General features: G+C 36.1%; 1 protein-coding gene across 5 annotated transcripts in view; it reads left to right on the top strand.

Moving 5' to 3' along the window:
- Positions 1-20,557, top strand: part of LCORL (ligand dependent nuclear receptor corepressor like) — a 73,065-nt gene extending 52,508 nt beyond the window's left edge. The window contains exons 7-8 of one of the 5 annotated variants that reach the window (XM_052682803.1): positions 1,939-6,812; positions 17,273-19,818. In XM_052682803.1, the coding sequence (XP_052538763.1) occupies positions 1,939-6,812; positions 17,273-17,325 (4,927 nt within the window). In that variant the 3' untranslated portion in view covers positions 17,326-19,818. Of the gene's footprint in view, positions 1-1,938; positions 6,813-17,272 lie in introns of those variants that run through there. The other 4 variants (XM_052682805.1, XM_052682804.1, XM_052682808.1 and 1 more) reach the window with 4 other exon arrangements.
- Positions 20,558-20,899: the final 342 nt, after the last annotated feature.

The raw sequence follows: 20,899 nt of genomic DNA, 5'->3' as shown, positions 1-20,899 counted from the left end.
ATGTAACAAATCTACTGTGATTTACAAACAAAATATCCATGACCTAGTGGTGTGTTTGTTTGGTTTTTTTTTTCACTTCTGTTTAGCTTTTTGATACATTATTTCTTTAAATTCCTGGTGATGGGTAGGGCAATTTTTACCTGTAACTGTTTTTATAAGAATATGCTTTATTTTCACAAACATAGTTATATATTTCAAGATCTTGTGACTCCTGAATTCATAGGATGATCTCTAATAAGATGGAACTAGAAGTAATGTTCTAACTCTTCAGTGCAGAGGTGTTTCAAAATCATTTAAATCCTGACATAGTGTCCTTGAATGTTTTTATTTTAGATTGCAAGTGCAAAGAGGGGTTTAATATTTTTATGCCTCTGATTTAAACATAATTGCAATTTGAATTACTAGTATCACTATTATCTTAGACTTCTATGAGTTACCAATATTATCTACTCATTGATCTTCAATATATTCCATTTCATAGTAAATATTCCAAGAGAAGGAGAGAACATAGTTGGCTGTTTTAAAGCTCTGAACTATAAATGAGGGACAATAAAACTACAAATTTGCATGCATAATTTCTGTTAAGAAACCTGAAGCTGGAAGTTATTGATGTTAATAACATTGAGTATGAGCTAATTAAAAAAATAGGTAACTTTTATATAAATATAGTATGTTTAAATAATGTCTGTTCCTTATTCAAAACAATTATAATACCAAACAAAATTAAGTTATTCCAAAGTTCAGGCTTAAATGCAAAAAGTTAAGCGAAATAGTATTAGATCAAAAAGTTAGTGTCATGTTCAGAGTTTGGTGATATGTTTAAACAATACATACTTTTCTAAAACAGAATTCTTCTAATATTTTCTGGTCATGCAATTGGTTTCAGTAAAACATTTGAATTAGGTATTAACTATCTGGTGATAGTTGCTATCCAATTTGTATTTAAATGAAGAAATATTTGTACTAATTTCTACCATGGAAAATTTCAGCTTTTCAGTATAAATGATTGATTAGGTAAGTAGTGACATTAGTTTTAATAATTGATAAAGAATGAATTAAATAGTTAAGGTAGTGTTTCGTGAGTGATTTTATTTTGAGTTAATATATTGAGTATAACTGCTCAGAAGTCTTTCTCAGATATAGACCTACCCTGTATTTGAGATGTAACAGATATTAACTTTTGTCAGAGCAGTTCCTTATTCCAGCGGTGATTATCTCTCTCTGTATGAGGAAGGAATCTGTGTGTGTGCATATGTGTGTGTGTAACATATTGAAGAGCCCTTGGTGCACCACTACAGTTTATTTAAATACCAGAAGGAAAATTTTTATCTGAAAAGAACAGAAACAGTAGCAAATGGCTACTTTTAAAATTTTCTATGAGCCTATTAAGATTAATTGTTCTAGAAAGATGGAGAAAACCCTGTCATTAAAAGAATATTTAATGACTATCCTAAGAGCATTCAATGTGTTTTGGTACATGAATATCTTAGGAGGTGTCTCAGGAGAAATGGATCCATTCTTGCTTCAGCCACAAGCTTGATTTGTGAGCTTAGGCAAGTCATTTATCATCCCTTTCTGTGCTTCAACTGCTCAGTTTGTGAAATGGCAGTAGCACTGAGCCCCCAGGTTCATGGTGATCTCAAACATCAGGAAGTTAACACTGCTTAATTACATTTAAATACAAGAAGTTGTGTTTTGAGCTATTCTTTATGTTCCATAGTTCTGATTGTTTTTCTTCTTGTGGTAGGATTACCACAGCTACATATAAGATTCACATCATTTCTAGTGAAACTTGCAAGTTTGAGAGAGTTGTGCAAATAGAACAGAACTGTTTTGCAAACTTCAGGTTTTTAGTTTCAAGCTTAGCCATTGTAACAAACAGTAGATGTGGTGTTTTACTGTAATTTATGTTTTGTTTTGATTTGTTTTCATTTTCAGTTCAAGCTCAACAGCTGATGCAAATTCAGAGGAAACTACTAGTTTGGAAAAAGGAAAATCAGCATTAAACAAAGTTTTGGAGTCTTTTTGTTCATATCACTGGCAACAGACTTTGGCTATGTTAAAATTTTTAATGCAAGATGAAAGTGTTCCTATAGTTTGCAGTTGCAAACAAACATATTCAGTCCACTCTGAAACTCCCAGTTTCCTTACTGAAGAAGATGTTCATGTTTCATTTTGCAATTGCAAAGGACATAAGATAACAAAAAGTTGCTGTTTACAAAATCAAATACCAAACACTTATTTACCACCTCTGCCTATTTGTATTAAAGATTTCCATTCTTTGTCATGCCAAGCTGTAGCGATTGGATGTATTAAGACCATGGTGAACAAAGCATGTAGTTCTCATAAGTATTGTGCTGAACAGTTGCAAAATTCTACCAAGCATTCTGTGAAAGCAGTAGCATGTGCATCTTCAGTTAAGGACTGTGATCTATTAAATAGCATTAAAAATGCAAGTAGATCTCGCAGCCCATCACCACCACCACTGTCACCTGTGCAGAATAAAGAATTTGAGACAGTGGAAGAATCAATTATGGATTTTCCAATTTTAGACAATAACAAGCCTGAAATATCCATCAACCAGCCTCCATACCTATTGCCAGCTGAAGGAAGCAATGGAGAATTTGAATATGAAAACAAAACATGTGGAGAAAAAGTGACTGAATATTCAGCTGGAACACTGCAGTCAATAGATGAAGAAGACAACAATTACATGAATTCTGAGAAAGCTGAGAAAGGTGAACATTATGCCATTTTCCAAGATTTAATGGACCGTATTAATGAGAAGTTAAAATCAATAGACACTACAGACATAGCAGCAAATCTTGTAAAACTTACTAGCATTGACAGGGCACCAGAAAACGATGTAAAATTAGGAGACTTTATAACCTCCCTTTTGCATAATGCTAAGGCAAGTGATTATAGTTTTATGGAATTACTTCGCCAACATGATAAGCAAATGGAAAATAAAATAATCCAAACAAGATTTCGGAAGCGTCAGGAAACTTTATTTGCAATGTATAATTCTCCTGATTCACCGTATATTCGACGACAGTCTTTGCAAATCAAGAGGCAGCTTGCAAGCCTTGATGAAACTCTTGTAAGGAAAAAGTCAATTTCTGAGAGAAATGCAAAGAAATCTGCAAAGAATTTTGATAAGATATACCCAAACAAAAGGCACAGGTTAACTGTGATAGAAGATAAAGATTTGCAATGTCTTGAAAGTAATCCTTGTATGAATTGCCATACCAAACAAGTATGTTTTCCAGTACACCAAACAGAGTCTTTCAAACTACCTCTTACTAATTTTCAAACCAGCTCTGACTTTCTAGTTCTTTCAGAAGACAGTGCTTTTGCAGCCAACCAGGCTAAATCTGCAAAAACTCAAGGAGATTTTGCAACTCTAAAAGAGACTGATCAGCTTCCTTTGCATGGGGAGAGTAATGGAACCCCAGGCAGAACTAAACGCAACATTGTGCCTCCTGGATGGTACTCTGTGTACGTAACAAACAACATTGTATTCAGAAAATCATCTGATGCAAAGAAGTCGTTAGAATGTTTGGAAAAAATGCAAATAAATGAAGATGTTCATGCTGAAAGATGCAGTGATGTAAATATAAGCAAAATTGTGAGAGACACGAATCTGCAAGTTGTCGTAGAGCGTTTAGAAGATACAATTAACTTAGCGAAAAAGTCTAACAGCTCATGGTTGAATAGTTACAAAATAAGCCAAAAAGTAAAAGATAATGCTTATGAACAGGTTATGAACCCACTTGCTAAAAGTGACTTCCCTTTCAGTGCCGATGAAATGGAATACACAGGACAAAGCTTCCTTCCACATTCACCTTTGTCAAACAGCAATAAAAACAAAACTCTGTGTGTGACAACAAGCAAGCAAGAAATGGTTATAGATCAAGAAATTAATGACAGCCTTTTGAAGTCTCTGAGCATTGATTCATCTAATTCTGCATCTAGCAATGAGGCCTTGCATACAACTTCTGGAGCTAGGGAAATACCATCTTTCTTAAGCTACTCAAGTCCCGTTAAGCTTATGTTTGTCTCAGAGGTTAACAGCAGTGAAGGCATCAAATATACTCTGACATCTGCAACTACGTCTGCTAAAGGAAGCACAGATGTTTGTTCGTTTCAGGGGTACACAAGCACTGTGTTAGACAAACAGGCCACAGAAAATCTTTCTCATGCAATCTGTGTCAATGATTTTGAAAACAGTGCCAAGGAGGAATCAAGCTGTGTTTGTGCGGAAGCAATTACAAGCTCCTGTGCAGTTGGTCAAACTAACTCAAGTGACTCAAAACAAAATGAAATTGTGGATAAATCAAGCAATAGTGGTGAATCTGTTTTAAAAAGAAAGCCTGGTAGACCAAAGAAAATAGGTCCTCAAGTTGTTAAGCAGGTTAAGAGACCTATTGGGCGGCCTCCAAAACCAAAAGTAGATATAACTGAAAGGAGAGAATGTAGAGCTGAACTCAACAGTGATGGTAAAAGTACCAAATCTGATGCATCAGTAATGGAAGAAGTTAATAGCAACAAAAATATCACTGTGACGGTTGTTTTTGGAAGGTCAAGAAGAACTAAAAGACATGTTTCTGAAGGTAATCTAAATGTAATCAGTACTCTGCCCAGAGAACAGGTTGACTTCAGTTTTGCCAATGACCACGGCAAAGTGAGGCATAGCACAGAAACTGAAAATGCTTTGACTGAAATAGTGAAAGCCTTGCAGAATTCTTCTACTGAAAATGAGGTCTCTGGTTATGACTATGTTAGACCTATCAAGAGCAACCTGGCATCACCACATCCTTGCAGCAATATTATACGGCCAGTTAAGAAACCGTTAACTGCCATTCGAAAACCTGGTCGGCCAGCAAAAGTAAAAATCTCTGGCATATCTGTGACTGTTAATAGAGTTTCACCTCAGGAAAGAAAAGTGAGCATTAGCAACTGTTTGCCTCCTTTACAACAGCAGAACTTATTAGAAAAAAGCATATCACAGGAGAAAAACAATCAGCTGTGCAATAATATGAGTCAAGTAAAGAGTGTGCAGAAAGATTCTAGAGAAGATGGATCAAACAGTGTTATTACAACAGTGTCAAGAAAACGCGAGATTCCATTGAGACACTCTGTTAGAGACAGAAAGCCCTCGTTGCATTTCTTACATTCATTAGCATCCTCTAGTGCATTTACTTGTAGAAGTGCCTTGCTGCATAAGTCTTACAAACTCCATTTGAGAAAAGCTAAAGATCAAAAGGAAAAACGCAGGCAATCAAATCAGAGCATAACATCCACAGATACCTCAGAAATGAGAAATTCAGAAAATTCAGAAAAGAATCTTGGGGACAGTGATTTTGGGCCCATTAATGATGTATCATCGGATCCCATTTTTTCATCAAAGCCTTCTCTCAGGTGGTGGGCTACTTCCGCTTCAAGTGACACTTTGATGGAAGAACTAAATAATAGATTTGAACAGATAACTAATACCTGGTTGCGAGTGGGGGGAAATGAGTTTGATAAATGTGTATGTGAAAACAGGGATCCCACTGAACAAGACTGTAACAGTGAAATGTCAAACCCTTTAGACTCCTGCCTTGTAGAAATTGAAACATCACCTATAAAAATGCTGTTTCAGAAAAAGTGTAACATGAATGAACTCTGCACCTGGTTTATGCAAACTACAGAAACACAGTCTCTCTCACTAGTGAGAAAGGCAAATGCTCGCAATCCTTTAGAAGTAGTTAGTACTAGAGAGATAAAGATGGAAACTAAGCAGTCTGATCTTAGTACTTGCCTTTTCAGAAAGCACTTTAAAAAGTTTGCACTATCCTCTCCTTCAAAACCCGCAGGGAAATTACAAATATTACATAACATGGTGAGGTCTCCAGTCTTAAGCATGAAAAGTAATTTCGCATTAGCCAGATTAAAAAGAAATGAATTTAAAAAGTTACAGCATGATAGGTGGGGACAACCCAAAAAAAAGCTGTATAGCCAGGCTCCTGGAGGCTGGAAATCAAAAAAGAAAAATTTACAGTTTTTTTGCCAAAGCCAGTTGTTTAAAAGTACAAGTGAGGAAAGCAGTGATGGAATGCCTGTGCTCCAGGAAAAAAATACAGTAGAAATCCAGCCCACTCAAACTTTGGTAGAATCTCAGAGTAGCCTCTTGCCAACTGAGAATGAAGCCAGAGATGCATTTGTTCAACAGATGATGGGATCTTCTGATTTTAACCCACATCCCGGTTTAGCAAATATACTTAAGTCACATGCAGAGACAAATGGAACAATTTGTTGCCAACAAAATGTTAGAAAAGGACAAAGCCAAGATAAACTGTTTCCAAATACATGGAAAGCCAAAACCTTTAAAGATTGTAGAATATTTCTGAGGAAAATCAACCATATTGAGCAGCACAATTCGTTTAAATTAAATAATGTCATTTATTCTCCTGAAGCTGTTGAAAGTAAAAGCCATCAGGCCTATTTGGAAGAAAAAAGACACCCTCTTTTGAGGTCCCATTCTACTAAGCAAAACACATTAAAGAAACAAGAGAATGAAATGGAAACACCTAAAGGATCTAATTCTTCTAAAGTGACTGAAAGACTGGATGACCAGTTTCACAGCAGAGAATTAAGTAGTGGTGTAAACCATGATGATAATCCTACTGGTAGTTCTGAAGTTCTTATCAGAATAAACAAAAGAAAAAGTCCACAATGGGAGACCACTGATACAAATGTAAGAAAAAGGCATAAGAGACAATCATACAATAGTGGACAAATGGCAGCTTATTACCCAAAGTGCCAAGTAGGTAAGTTCCTGTTCCCCCCCTCACCTTAAATTGCAATCTTAAATAATTAGAGAGGTCGAGCAACTAAGCACTTTGGATTTTTTTAGTGATATTCATATTAATTTCAGAGCAGTAATGAAATTAAACCTAACAGAATAATTCAGAAATGCAAATTCGATATATATAAAATATTTTATTTTACGCTAATTTTTCAGTTGTAATAGGTTTGTTACATTCTTTTATGGCTATAGCGTGGCAAGGTGAAAGGAAAAAAGCTAAGTAATACAGTCCAGAGAGACAGCAAATCAGTTCTGACATATTGAAGTTGGTGGCAGCTGGTTATTAATTTCAACATGAAGAATTTCATTCCACTGTATAGCTTCTCATATTCTGAGGAAGGGTAAATTATAAAATGAAACAGAAATTCAGTTTATTAACCAACAGAGTTGTTTGAAAACAAAACTTTTTTTTTTTTTTTTTTTTCTTAAGTATTTCTAATGTAAATCTGTAATGGTTTTGTAATTAAGTGGTAAAAAATAGCACTACGTACTTCTGAGAAGTATTCATTCAGAGATCCGTTTTAGTATCCATTCAATGCCAAATGAAATATGCTGACTCTAAAGGGTTTGTGCATTGAATCCTTACAGAACGATTGGAAATACAAAATTATTCTAGTTGAGTACAGTATACAGTTATCAAGCTGAATGCATTTGTTTGGAATGCTTTTAGGCTAGTGTGAGTTCAATCTATTTTTAAAACTAGATATTTATAATACATTGTTATACAACTGTGATCTCAGAAAGGCTGGTATATGCTTACAAAGAGGATACACTTGTGAAATTATTTCTTCTGTGATATGAAGAAATCTCCTTAACCAGAAGTCTCATCTAATTTCAATAAAATAACTAAGATGTTAGGTATCCACATAAGCAGAAAAAGAGTTCTGCAGAAGGAATTCAGTTACTGCAGAAATACTTGTTTTCAGAAACAACCCTGTAAGCTAATCTGACTTTATTGCCCAAAGAATAAAGATAAAATTTGAAACATCAGAGCAAAATCTTATGTCCCCCTTTGTATTCTATTTTGTAGAAAACTATCCCAGATAATAAACTGAGGCATTAATTTAAGTTGTAATATAAACAGTATTATGGCTCTTTGTATACTTTGTTTCTTTTGTACTTTATGTAATATACAATTCTTCATATTAAGCTCATTTGGTGTAATCATACAGTGCTTTTCTGAGGTACGGAGTTTTTTACATTTATACTATTATTTTTAACTTACTGATATGGGGCCAAATAACATAAAAAAAACACAACTTGTTTTTAAGAAGTTCAAAGTTTGACACAAGGTTGCTATAGAAAAGCTAGAACTAGAAAAGGAAAGAGTAGCATCTATTTGTTTCTTTTTACCAATGAAGAAAGAGCTCTCTCTTCTTTTTATTTTGTAATTTTGACTGTAGACAAGAAAATTTTGCATTCAATTTATATTTATATTTAATTTTTTTCTTGCCATAGCAATGTAAGACCTGTTACTGTGATATGGTCTCATGTTAGTTTTAATTGGGACTCTATTTTATTTACCTGATAACTTTCCTCTCATAGTTTTGGATCTTTGGAAATATCTGATAACTCTTTTACATTACTTCATTTACAATTTTTGTTTATTTTCCCTCTTACTCATAGTTAATCATATCAATTGTTGTCTTTAGAATGGATATAACAGAAAGTTCCTTGATAAAGGAAATGTTAAAAGAGAAAAAAATTACAATTCTGGAGCTTTCTCCATGCTTGTAAATGTCTTTTTTCAGGGTGCTGTTTTGGTATAGAAATTGTCTTGTTTTGGCATGTTGATTCAACATTGTGTACTGTCTGCACCAGTTAAGGAAATCATAAAAATATTTTTAGTCTAGCATGTAGCTACTGGCTAAAAAGAAGGAACATGATTTCTAGCTGTGCATGCATGCATTTTCAAACATAGTTCTTGCATCTGAAGTTTAATGCACATGAAAGCATCATTACTTGTTCATATGTTCTTTGGATTGTATTTTTGTTGATGTGGTATCATAATTTATATCATCATTCTGTTGCCGTGCTTGAAATGTTCTTATGGTGACGCAGTCAATATTTAAAGTTTTTCTTCAAGTTTTTCCAATCTTGGTGTATTCTTAAAAGATGGAGGTATTGTGATGCTGGTTTATTATGAAGCATTGTGACAAGTAGGCAGAATGTTGTCAGATCTTGTGTATAGTCAATTTTTGTTAAAGCATACTAGTGGAATTGTCAATTGAGTTTTTACGGTTCGAGGTAGTACCAAGAAACAAGAACTAGCCATGCAGTCAATTGAGCAAGAGGAGAGAATGAATCATCTTTTGTTTTTTTTTACACTACCTGTTTTATTCAAAGTGAGGTTTAATGAGTAATAAACAACTCAATTTCTCAACTGTTGCTTCAACAATGCATTTATGTCTCAAGGGCAATTCCTTTTGCTGTTGATGTATGTTGTGATCATTTAAATTACCTTTTGTAAGAACACTGAAACGTGTTTGCCACCACAACAGTAAATTGTGTTAAAAATCGTTTAGGAGAGCATTTATGTTTCTTTCCATGAGGATGGTTCAGACCACACTCATGTGCTTTGAAGTCCGCCAAGCTTAATCGTAAAAGCTGCAGTAGAGCCAAGCTAAAATGAGAGAAACTATTATTGTTCAATAAAATGGAATAAACGACTATAAGAATATAGTTAATATATTTTTAAATATTTGTGGATTTATCAGAGCTAAAAAGGAGATCATAGACCTCCTGCAGTAGCGGGCAGTACTGCATGCTGCGATGACATGACATACCTGTCCTCTTAGGCTTGGTATCGGGCTGGGATCTCACACAGAAGAGCTTTTAAAAGTGTGTTCTGATAATAATTTCGCTTTTCTGCTAATAGTCTGGAGTTTCAGAGAAAAATTTAATGTATTTCGTTGGCAGGGAATATAAATTTTCTATTTTAATTTTTCATTATATTTGAATGATGCTTTAATATTCCTTATTGAGATCAAGTTAGCATGACCCTTTAAATGAGGATTTGCTAATCTTTGTAGTCATTTCAAAGTTGACTTCAGGAGTCATGAATCACACTGAAACCTGGACTTTTTTTATGAGTTTAATTGTTCTCTTGATTGTTTGTGTAAGATAACCTCTGTATTATTATGACAACAAACAAAATTTTCCACAAACAAGACTTCCCTTGACAGACTTTTTTTTTTTTTTCAAATTGGAAGGCAATGCTGTGTGAACCTTTTATACACATGAGTATTAGTGTGGCATTAATATTCCAGTATTGTTGCTTATTTGACTTACAGTGGTCCGGTCCAACAGAGGAGGCTATACAATGTGAATAACTTCTACTGCTGTAGAAGATATTGCAATAACCTAGAGAGAAAACCAAGGTTTTTAGGAAATCTCTTTAGGAAAGAGATTTCCCAGCTATCTCTTTCACAAAGGAGAATGCTCTACGTTCCTAATACAAAACAAATGTAAAATATTAGATGAGGTAAAGTGCAAGAGACAAACCAAAGCAATCATTAAATCTGCTGATTTCAAGAAACACTTTTTAACAGCCATATCTTAGCTCTTTTCTCAAAGGTACAAAGATACTTCTTCTAAGAAGTACTTAGCTTCAGGATGGTTCAGTATGGTGCAGATGAAAATTTTCATAACTGCAATTCCAAGACAGTAAGTTTCTTTTTCAAACAGACATGAAACAAAGTAAGAAAATTGATTGAAAGCATAGCAAAAGTAGTGGAAAGAATGACTACTCTCATTAAGTGTACCATTTTTAATGCAGAAGTATTAAAGCAGAAGTGCAGACTTGATTTATAATTGACTACACGTGTGTAATAAATCCTGCCTCATTTATTTGACTTGATGATCTCTGCCTCATCCCCCTGAACACCGCAGTGGTGGCTCTAATACCATGGTCTGATGCTTCAGCTTCTTTTACAGCACGCATCTCCATAAGCCACGAGCAGTACTGTAGTCCTTCCTTCTCTTGGCTTTCTCTCCCATTACGTGACCTAGTGAACAGAACCACTTACAAGTTGAGAGGTGTGTAAGTGTTGGGTGCTGTCTTAAGTTGTGATCGTTTACATACCACCTTGGGATATGCTGTCTGTCATGCTTTTTTGAAGGTTCTGAGCTTATTTGAATGGAAAACCTATTTCAAAGAGCACAACTCAAGTCTTCCATTTCCTTCACATGGCAGGAAATTTCGGTAGTTTAGTGTTGTGTTCACTATGCTTTTATGTAGGATCTGTATACCCAGTTTTACAAAAATTTTTTTTCTTTTCATTTTATTCAGTATTGTTAATCATATCACTTTAATTCTATTTCCTCCGAAACAGAGAACCTCATGCTTTCTGATTTGTTCTCAATTCAGAATAAAGTGATAGAATTTAGCTTTGTGTAGGGAATTAATAACACCATCTAAACGTGTCCCTATGTTTTTACTTAATCCATTCTCAGGAAAAGAAATTAGTAGTTTTCCTAGCAATTTTGAAGATATGATGAGTACTCAGTGGTCTTTACACTCAAAAAAGCTATGTTCTAGATTTAGAAAGCAAGGGAAAGACTTATGGGCTGATAAGACTGAGCTATTCTTTGCATGTATTCTTGGGTAGATTTTCCCTCCTCTTTCACCCAATCAACAGACTCTCCTTGAGTGATCAGAATCCTTCAGATTTTCAGGCCAAATATATTTCTGCATTAATTGCCAGTTCACCCTTTAAAAAGTACTTTTATTTTTTGCTTATTTTGCTATAACTGCAGGACTGTGCTTTACAAACATTGTTTAAACAAAAATTGGGAGTAATAGAAGTTATTCTGTTTTTTTTTTAATGTTTCGTTAGCAGTACTCTAAGCACTGTTTGCAGTGCTGCGTAGAGTTGTGAAGAATTCTATGACCTTATCTGAAATTTTGTTTCAATTTAGGTAAACAACACTTAGACGCTATTAGAAATTACATTTCTGTTTTTTTCATGCTCCTTCTTAATTGAATTTATTCTGTAACCCGGTAGTAATTTCACATAAATAAATTCAGGGCGTATTTTAAGGACAGCATTTTGTTTAAGGCATCAGCTCTTATTTCCAAGCTGTATGTTTGTGAATGCCAAAACAGTTTTGCGAGAGCTGCAGAATTACCAGTCCAAATTCATCCTATTTTTTAACTGCTTATTTTTCATTGTGTACTTTAGCTATTCTCTAATTTATCTCTTATACCTGATAGATTTATAATATATATCAGCAGGAGTTCAGTCAGCCTTCATCATAGATTTCTTCAAATCCAAGCATGGAAAATCTTCTCTGAGTAGTCATGACTACTTGTTAATCCACCTCTTCTTAAGAGGAGGTAATTTTATTTTTTTTTCCTGCAGAAGAGGGATACATGTCTTTTCCAAAGCAGGCCTATACGCAGGCTTTGTCTTCCTTCCTTCTGTGCTTTTGGCCACTGGATGCCTCGGAATTCTAGAACTCTTTCTGTTTGTACTCTTGTGGAATAGGTCTAGCGATTTATGTCTCTCTTTACATTTTTTCTTAACTGCACAAAGGGGACCTTTTTCTGATGATTTCTTGCACATTGTAGACGTGTCACGTTCTAGATTGTTCTTCAGTGTTCTCTGGTATAATGGTATCTGTTGCTCTATTAAGTATAAATCTGTATCTATTAAGAAATTCGTGTTTACTGGGATCTAAGTTTCTTTTCTGTATTCTGTTGTTTTTCTTGTCAGCCTGGCGGGTTTCACTTTCTTCTTTCAGTAGTCAAACTTGACTTCTGTCTGCATTCATCTTTATCTGTTCTTTACCAAAAAACAAAATGCAGACATACCTTTCACAAACGTTTCTTTCAGTGGCTGTGCCAGCTCACCCCTCTCCATCCTCTTATTTCACGCTCCTTTCAGTCATACAGGTGAAAACCAGTGCTTTTGTCTTTTATCATGGTGTATCTGTAAGAGGGACAAGAAGCCTGATTTGGTTATTGCTTTTTCTTCAGTGATGACCAAGGTTAGGCTCGTCCATAGAAATTGTCTTAGTGTAACACTTCACATAAAATCTTTTCAAGGGCATAAGCCTATTCATTTCTACTTAGTTTTGAAGATCTTAGATAAGTTGCATATTTTAAATCCATTAGTGAGTAACACGATTACATTCTTCATGTTTTTCCAAGCAGTTCTTAGGTAAGTACTCTTTTTGTTTTTACTTTGTAGCTCAAGGTGGAATATTTCTACACAGTGGTCCTGCTGAGAATTACACTGAAAGTTCCACATTTCTTGTTAGAATACTCTCATGTGTAAAGACTTAGGAACACTTAGGGAAGTCAGTCTTTTAGGATGGACATTCTCACAGGTTTCTCACTATCATGTAATTGAGAGATTATATTTGGCATTTTACTGATACAGGCTTGCCCTGAAGCTTGTATGTTTTCAACCATTAAAATCTTGATTATTTTCTCAAAATAATGGATTATTTTCCTGTATATGAAATATAAGCCTAGCAGAAAAATTCGATGAGATGAAATACAGTATTTCTTACTCTTTCTTACTCGAAAATCAAAAGTAGTCTGATACTCACTTAAGTGGTGCTTTTTCCCAAATTTTGGGAAAAACATGTACTTACAGTTAGAATTCAGTGTTCTTAATGACTATATTGATTGTTACTGCAATGTACATAGTAACAGTCACATGTTTTTTAAATGTAAGAAGCTTATTTACAAAGTGAACTAAGAGGTAAGAGCTATAGGTAAGGCGTCCATTGTTAAAATTAGGGTGGAGTTGGTTACCTGTGTTTCCAGTTACAGATATTTGTTTCTTTGGTATCTTTGCTCTTGAGTGCATGTCCATCAGCTCGCTATACACAGCTGTTTTAAAATTATATTTAAATAATAGAAATCTCAGAAAAGGAAATTACTAATTTGCAAATTATTGTCTGACCTTCCTTAATTCAGAAGCCTGGTGCCTTGTAAGTCGCACAGGGACTGTCTCATGTTTCTGAGATGATCTCCCTCCATAACATAACTGCGCTTGTAATGCCAAAAAATATTTTGAATTAAAGGTTGGAGATTAATCCAATTCAAATAACAAATATACGTAGTTGTATTCACTGTAATTTGGAGGTGGTGGTGCTCTGTTTCTGTGGACAACAGCAGCGCAAACCAACATCCTCAGTTCTGAACGTCCAACCCCAAGCCCCAACATCCAACCTTGCACAAATGCATTTTCAGTATGAATAAGTATAGTTAAAATAGCAAACATGTATGCTATAACGTTTCTAAAGAAAACTGCACAGCAGTTTGGGTTTTTTTTATTATTATTATTTTTTTGCTGTTCTGTTTTGTTTAAATTGATTTGTATGCTGCTAGCTTCCATTAGTGCATAGAAATTGTTTTCTTTTGTGGAACAGAGGCCAACTTGTTTCACAGCAGTGAATAGATATATAAATATATATTTATTAAATAGATACTAAAATAGATACTAAAAATACCTAAATAGATACTAAAAATTAATGGTGTTCCTCATGAAATGAGTGATGCTTCCTTCCAGCTGTTAGGTTATTAGCTACTTTTGCTTCCAAGGTTTTTCAATGACAGTATGCTATGAAAGATTAGAGACAGGACTATTTTTTCTTTAAAAAGATTTAATAGTAAAGCTAATAAAATATGCTTGAAAATTGTATCACTTCTTCACACCGTTTTGGTGACACTTTACCCTAATATTTCACTTTCTTTAAGAATTCTGTGCTCTGTGCTGATAATGTGTATCGCCACAAAGCATGGTGGTTCTTCTAAACAAAAACCTTAAAAACCACGATACTAGATAGTCAAGCTGCTTCAAAGCAACTCTTAGTTATTTTTCTCATGTATCTCATATGTATTTGCTTTGTGTTTTCTTTGATTTTACGCACCCATCCTGATTCTGACTTCTCACACTGTATTTTGGCCTCAGTTCACTTCCAGTCTCACTTATATTTTGTTTACTGTTTTATTTTTCTTAGTGTTCCAGCTGTGTTAAATACAACACACATCTCATTTTTAGATCACTCCCTTCATGTTGGCTGTCTCCCCAACCTCCTGTGATCTAGTTGGGGGTGCCATCTGTTGTCAGGGCACTTCTCTCTCATGCGCTAGCAAACACAATTCCATTCATTCACTTGAACAATATTTATTTCTTATTACGATGCGAACCCACTTGATAAATGGAAATGAGGCATAAAGATCTTTCTGAGTACATTTCTTTGATGTTGCATTTTGGCATTGTGCAAAGACAAGTTCAGATTTCAGAGACAATAAATCTGACAGCGTGTGCTTGATTTGCCTTTGTTTCAATGTATGTAGCGTTAGCGAATCAGCCTCTGCTTGAATGCCTGTCAAGGCACTGTAGTCACTGTGCATTTAAGCTGTGTAGATTCTACTGCTTCATTTTCTGGGAAATCATGGAGTGGTTTGTACATGTATAACTTAAACAACATAAAATATTTTCTATTTCCACTCCATTTTTTGAATGCTCTGGCTAAAAGTCTCATTGCTTTGTATCAAATGCAATGTATCAAGAATGCTTGTATGCTTTCTAAGGTATAGATTTGGACATCATTAATAGTTGTTTTCTTTAACAAGTCTGGTTTGCAGAACTTGTGTCAGGTAGGAGAATTCAAAAACAGACTGACAGCTCTCAGCCAGTCAAGGAGATACACTGTGCTACGAAACCAGTATTGCTAATGATTAGAGAAGCATAACCCTGCAGCAACACTTGCACAGACATTTTACAGCCTACAGATGCACAACATCTGATGGTAATCTCTGTCAGTTAGTGCTGAGAAGTCTCCTAACAGATAGCAATTATCCTTATGCCTACTTTTTCTGTGTGGCCTTCACATACAGTAGGCAGAGGTTAACTATACCAATGCATGCACTTCAGCTATCCAGACTATTCTAACTTTGTCGTTTTCATACAATAGGTGTCATTTTCCTCTGGTTTTCTTCAGGAATGCAGTTTTAAACTGCAAAGAGAATAAAGAGCTCAAAGAATATTATTCTCTTTTGTGCTTGGCAGCCTATCATCTTAAACAGAATTGGTCTGAAGTGCCAGCAGTAAGAATCAGTATTACTGAAACTGGATGATTGGGCAAAACTGAAGTAACAAAAGAAAACTTCGGAAAGAAATACTTATATATTTAATGGAAACATAAATTGAAAGACCTTTCTATTTAATTCCTTTTTCCTTAACAATAGGTGGGAAATGTAGTGGGGAGAGAGTCCTTGTAGGTCCTGGCAGGCCTGGATACTTGGCCACATATAGGCTTTTCTGCATGGAGACGGCTGAGTAGACAGAACTTCAGAATCCAGCAGCATTAATTTAAATTGTCTTCTTTGATTTGTTAGAATAGCAAAGGCACCTGCTCTTGTCCCAGCAGATCTGAAAAAGGGAATTCAGAGGTGATTAGTAAAGGCAACTTGGGAATTGTTACAATTCATAAAATAAAAATCTTGTGGTATCCTCAGTGACAGCTTCCTAGAACCACTTGCTTCATGTACCACTGCTGCCAAAAAAAGCCAATGGGTCGTGAGGCATCCCCACTCTTCAGCGATGAGGCAAAGCGCTCTATAGTGACACGCAGCAGCCAGCTGCTCCTCCTGCTCCTTCCCCACTGCTTCACATGCACTCACTTCCTATATTCAGAATTAGAAAACTTAAGACTGCATGTGCGCCTCGCAGAGTGGCGCTGCAGCGCTCCATGTGAAGAAGCACCTGCATCCGACCTCCAAAACTTGCGTGCATGGAAGCTGAGCGACTGAGTCATTCTCACGTGGACTAAAAGAAAATAGATGATAATTGCTGTAATAGAAAACAGATGGCTTCAGAATTGGGAAACTTTAACCTTTTCAGAGACTGACATTTAAGATCAGTAAAATGTCTGTTTTTGTCAAGGCATTTCACCTAATGAAGTTAAAAGGAGCTCCATTCTCCACCCAGTGCACACCTTCGAAGTAGAGGACACCAAAAGGATATAGAGAGGAGATAATGACCTACAACCCAATTCCAAGCTCTACCGAAACAGGCTTTGTAGCTTCTGGTAGCATCAGACTGTATCCCACAGTTCTTTCTAGCATAAGCATCACTGTACAAAGCATCTTTCTGACTAGAAATGTGTTATACACACTTACCTTTCATAAGCAGAACAGGATAAAATTTAGAGTAGAATATACTGATGGATCTGAGTGGAGAAATCCAACTGCTTCTATTAATTTTAAAATTAATTCCAGTATCTACTTAGAAATGCTATTGAAATACACAATTGTCACACCTCCTATTACATCAACAGCTAGAAAATAAATCACTACAGGTAAAAGAACCAAAAGTGGGATGAAAGACTAGATTCACATTGCTTAGAAAATATATTAATGCAGCTCTCTAACTTTATTCTTTCCTTGCTTATATTAAGGTCCAACTCCTGGCTCCACACAAGACCACCTAAAAATCAAACCATACTTCTGAGAGCACTGTCCAAATGCTCCTCAGAGACCAGCACCTTGGGGCCCACTGCTCTGGGCTGAATGAACCAAGGGAGTTCAGACACTGCTCGTACATCTTGCCATCTAGACCCTTCCCTGTTCTTGTAGTCCTCCTTTGGACACCCTAAGAGTTCTATATCCTTGTATTGTAGCACCCAAACATGCAGCCAGTGCTCCATGTGAGGCCACCCAGCACAGAGCAGAGGACAATCCCTTCCCTCTCTTGACTGGCAGTGCTGGGCCTGATGCCCAGGGGATGGTTGCCCTTTTGTCTGCCAGGGCACACTGCTGGCTTAGACTCCACTTGCTGTCATCCAGAAGCCCCAAGTCTCTTCCCAGCCTCTCATTTCCCAGTCTGTAGAGGATTGCCCCACAGCAGGTACAGATTCTACCACTTGCCATTGTTGAACTTCATGCACTTGGTGATTGCCCGGCCCTTGAGTTTGCAAATTCTAGACTCCCACAGCATTTATGTTTTTTTCAGCTAACCAGGACAAAACAAACAAAACCAAAAACTCCTGCACTATCACTTCAATTAGCTGTTGAGTATTTCAGTTGGTTGCTCCCAGATCAAGTTTTAATACCAGGCCACGCCTGGAAGGCAGCAATACTTCAGAAGTCAGCCCTACTTCCTTGTCATACGTTCTTAATCCTGAGGCTTTGATTTTCCTCACAGCAAGAGGGCAAAGTCTCAAATCTGAAGAGGCTGTAAATGCAAAAATTTAACCCTACTGACTGATGTCTTTCTCTGTTGGTTCCACAGAGCACTGCGTGCTCTGTTTCCAATGGGAAAGAATTGATCAGAGTAACAAAAGCACGTGCAAACCTGAAACGCCATGAAGGAAAAAGGTGCAAAGGCAAAAACAATACAAAGGATCGCTCTGAAGAGTAAGGACAAACAAAATACTGGCTGGGGGGCAGTACCCCATTTACAGAGGGTTAGGAATAAGGATTAGTAAATTAGAAGTGCTATGCACCTTCTTTGCATTATTACAAAGGCACAAAACTTTCCAGAGAGCTTGCATAAAAATGTAAAGCATGAAAATTGTGTTTCAAGTGATCTGTGAAAAATATTAAATTGCCACTTCAGCTGTTAAAAAAGCTATAATTCCCTCTTGCCATCAAGAGAAAAACTTTAATGTGAATCAGCCAATAGTACTTAAGTAATGCAAACCAGTACATCTCAGGGTAGAGTCTTTCAACTACTTGGCATCCTCCTACTGTTCACCCATGTTATAAGCAGTTTTGCTTAGGTCTTCACATATGCTACAAAGTTAATTGTATGGTTACATAATCAGGAACTAGAACTGCAGTGAACACTACAGGCTGCAGCGCAGTCAGTCCTTGATAATCTGCACTTAAGCTCTGCGATAGACCTGGCTTCCTGAAATGCAGAAGGTGGGGTATTCTGCTGCTTAAAGATTCCTTTAAAAGCAGCAAGAGGGTGCAGGTACTTTACTGCATGATTGTTAGCTCCTAACCTTCATTACAGTACATTGAATTTCATGTTTGCTATCTCAATAATTAGGAATGTTTCCCACTTTTTACCAGTCTTGCACTTCGAGAAGGATGGTGATGAACACTGTTGCACGTGGGACAAAGATCTCTGCAGTGAAATAGAGTAGGGATGGAGAGGTTTGAAATTCATTCCTTGAGGATTTTTTGAGGTTTTGATTTGATTTCTTTGTTTTTCTTTCATTAAGTGGCAGGACAGTATTCCAAACTCTGCCTTTTTCTTTCCTCACCTGAGCATGAACCACTACAGTGCTTTACATGGCAACATGGTTCAATCCACATTTATGTCCTGGTTTGCTTAGTGATCCCCACAGAGAACCGGGTTTCTTTTCCTTCTCCTGTTACTTACTGTCCTAGATTTGTCTCTATATTAGTCTTTTTATGGCCGTACAAAATAATGTCATTAAAGACAAAATAATTTCTGCCCATTTCCTGTTCTGTGGTTTTACAGTGGATTTGGATTAAGGAAGGCCAGGCTGCAGACTGCTGCTCCTGTGCAAAGGAATGTTGGTGGCAGGAGTCTCACCTAGCACAGTCTCTGTAAACGAACAAAATCAGCTGCTCCTACACAAACAAGCCCCACCCAGCTTCGCAGCATGGAGAGCCTAGCACAGTTATGTTCTGGTCTGCTGGTCCTGGGCTGTTTCTGGAACATACTGCAATAAAACAAAAAACCATAAACCAGTACAGGCAGCCTGCCACCACCTCGCCTTTATCAGTTTGCTTGTTTGCAGGGCAAAGAGGAAAGCATACTAAACTTTCTCTCATTTCTTTCTCCCCTCTCCGACCCCCACTTCTTTCCTCACAGCACGCTACAAGTGAAAGTCTCTGAGCCGCAGAATTCAATAGATGTGAACACAGAAAATGAACATTTGAAGTCCATAAAGATGTGCCTTAATCAGCCCACTGAGTGGAATCTGAGTTTTTCAACAGCATCTCTTGCCAGCTGTAAAGTTTTTAACCAAAATCTCAAAACTGAGGAGAACAAATAGATTGCAGCTGTTCTTGCACTATTATTTTGTACATTGTTCTTGATTTTTTTTTCTGCTGAACAATAAGCATTTATTACATTGATCATGAACTGATCTTGTGTGATTTGGCTTTATATTACTATTAGCATTATTCATTTTGATGTACTTTTTTTTGTTTTTAAATATGAAATTTCACATCTCACTCTCATGGAATTCTTGCAGTACAGATTTATATCAGAATCAGATGTTCCCCTTCAATAGTATTGTGATTTTTCTGTTCTCTAAGTTTAATTATTGTTTCCCAATTTTATTTTTGTGCACGAAAGTTAATATATTACGTAATTGTGGCATAAGTCACCATGTAACAATTTATGGTAATAACAATTCAAACAAATCTGTACCAGGTGGAGACTGACTACCTCGAAGCAAAGCTGTGTCGAGAAGGTAAAGTATCCAAGATCTCCTTCATAAATGGATTGAAATGTACGAACAGCCAGTTTGTTTCTGCAGTAGGCTTTCATCTTCATTTATCTTGAGAACTTTTGTGTGGCAGTGTTTAATGACCGTAATGTCTCAAAGAAAGGCCAAGCTTGCAGGAGAATCTCTTGAACGATTGTCATTCAGCAAATCTGTATCTGCACTTTTGGAGGTTTCCGCTGAACGGTCTTTCTTCCCCTTTTGTTTTAATGAATTTATGCCTGACACCAATTAAAATGGATGTAAATGCTCTTCCTATTTCTTTTTTTTTCTACTTGTACTTTGGAAATTCAATGTAATCATCAAAAAACTCTACTCAAAGAAGTAGTGAATGGTTGTAGCTGACTACATTGTAGACATTCCATGCCTAAATAAGCTTTAGCAAGGTTTATGTACTTTATTCATCCAAACTTGATTATTAATAGAGCTATAACAAGTGTTAGAATAAAACCATACAATACACTTCTCTTTGCTGGAGTCATACATTCAATAGCTAGAGTAGAGGTTTTTAAGTTCACTGCATTGCCTTTATTTGCAGAGAACCAACCCAGAAGAAAATTTTTCCTTGGAAAATTCTGTATTTTATCTAACAAA

This window comes from Tympanuchus pallidicinctus, unplaced genomic scaffold, assembly GCF_026119805.1.
Source record: "Tympanuchus pallidicinctus isolate F22 unplaced genomic scaffold, pur_lepc_1.0 scaffold2, whole genome shotgun sequence".
Taxonomy (NCBI): domain Eukaryota; kingdom Metazoa; phylum Chordata; class Aves; order Galliformes; family Phasianidae; genus Tympanuchus; species Tympanuchus pallidicinctus.
This window is presented reverse-complemented; position numbering and strand designations above follow the sequence as displayed.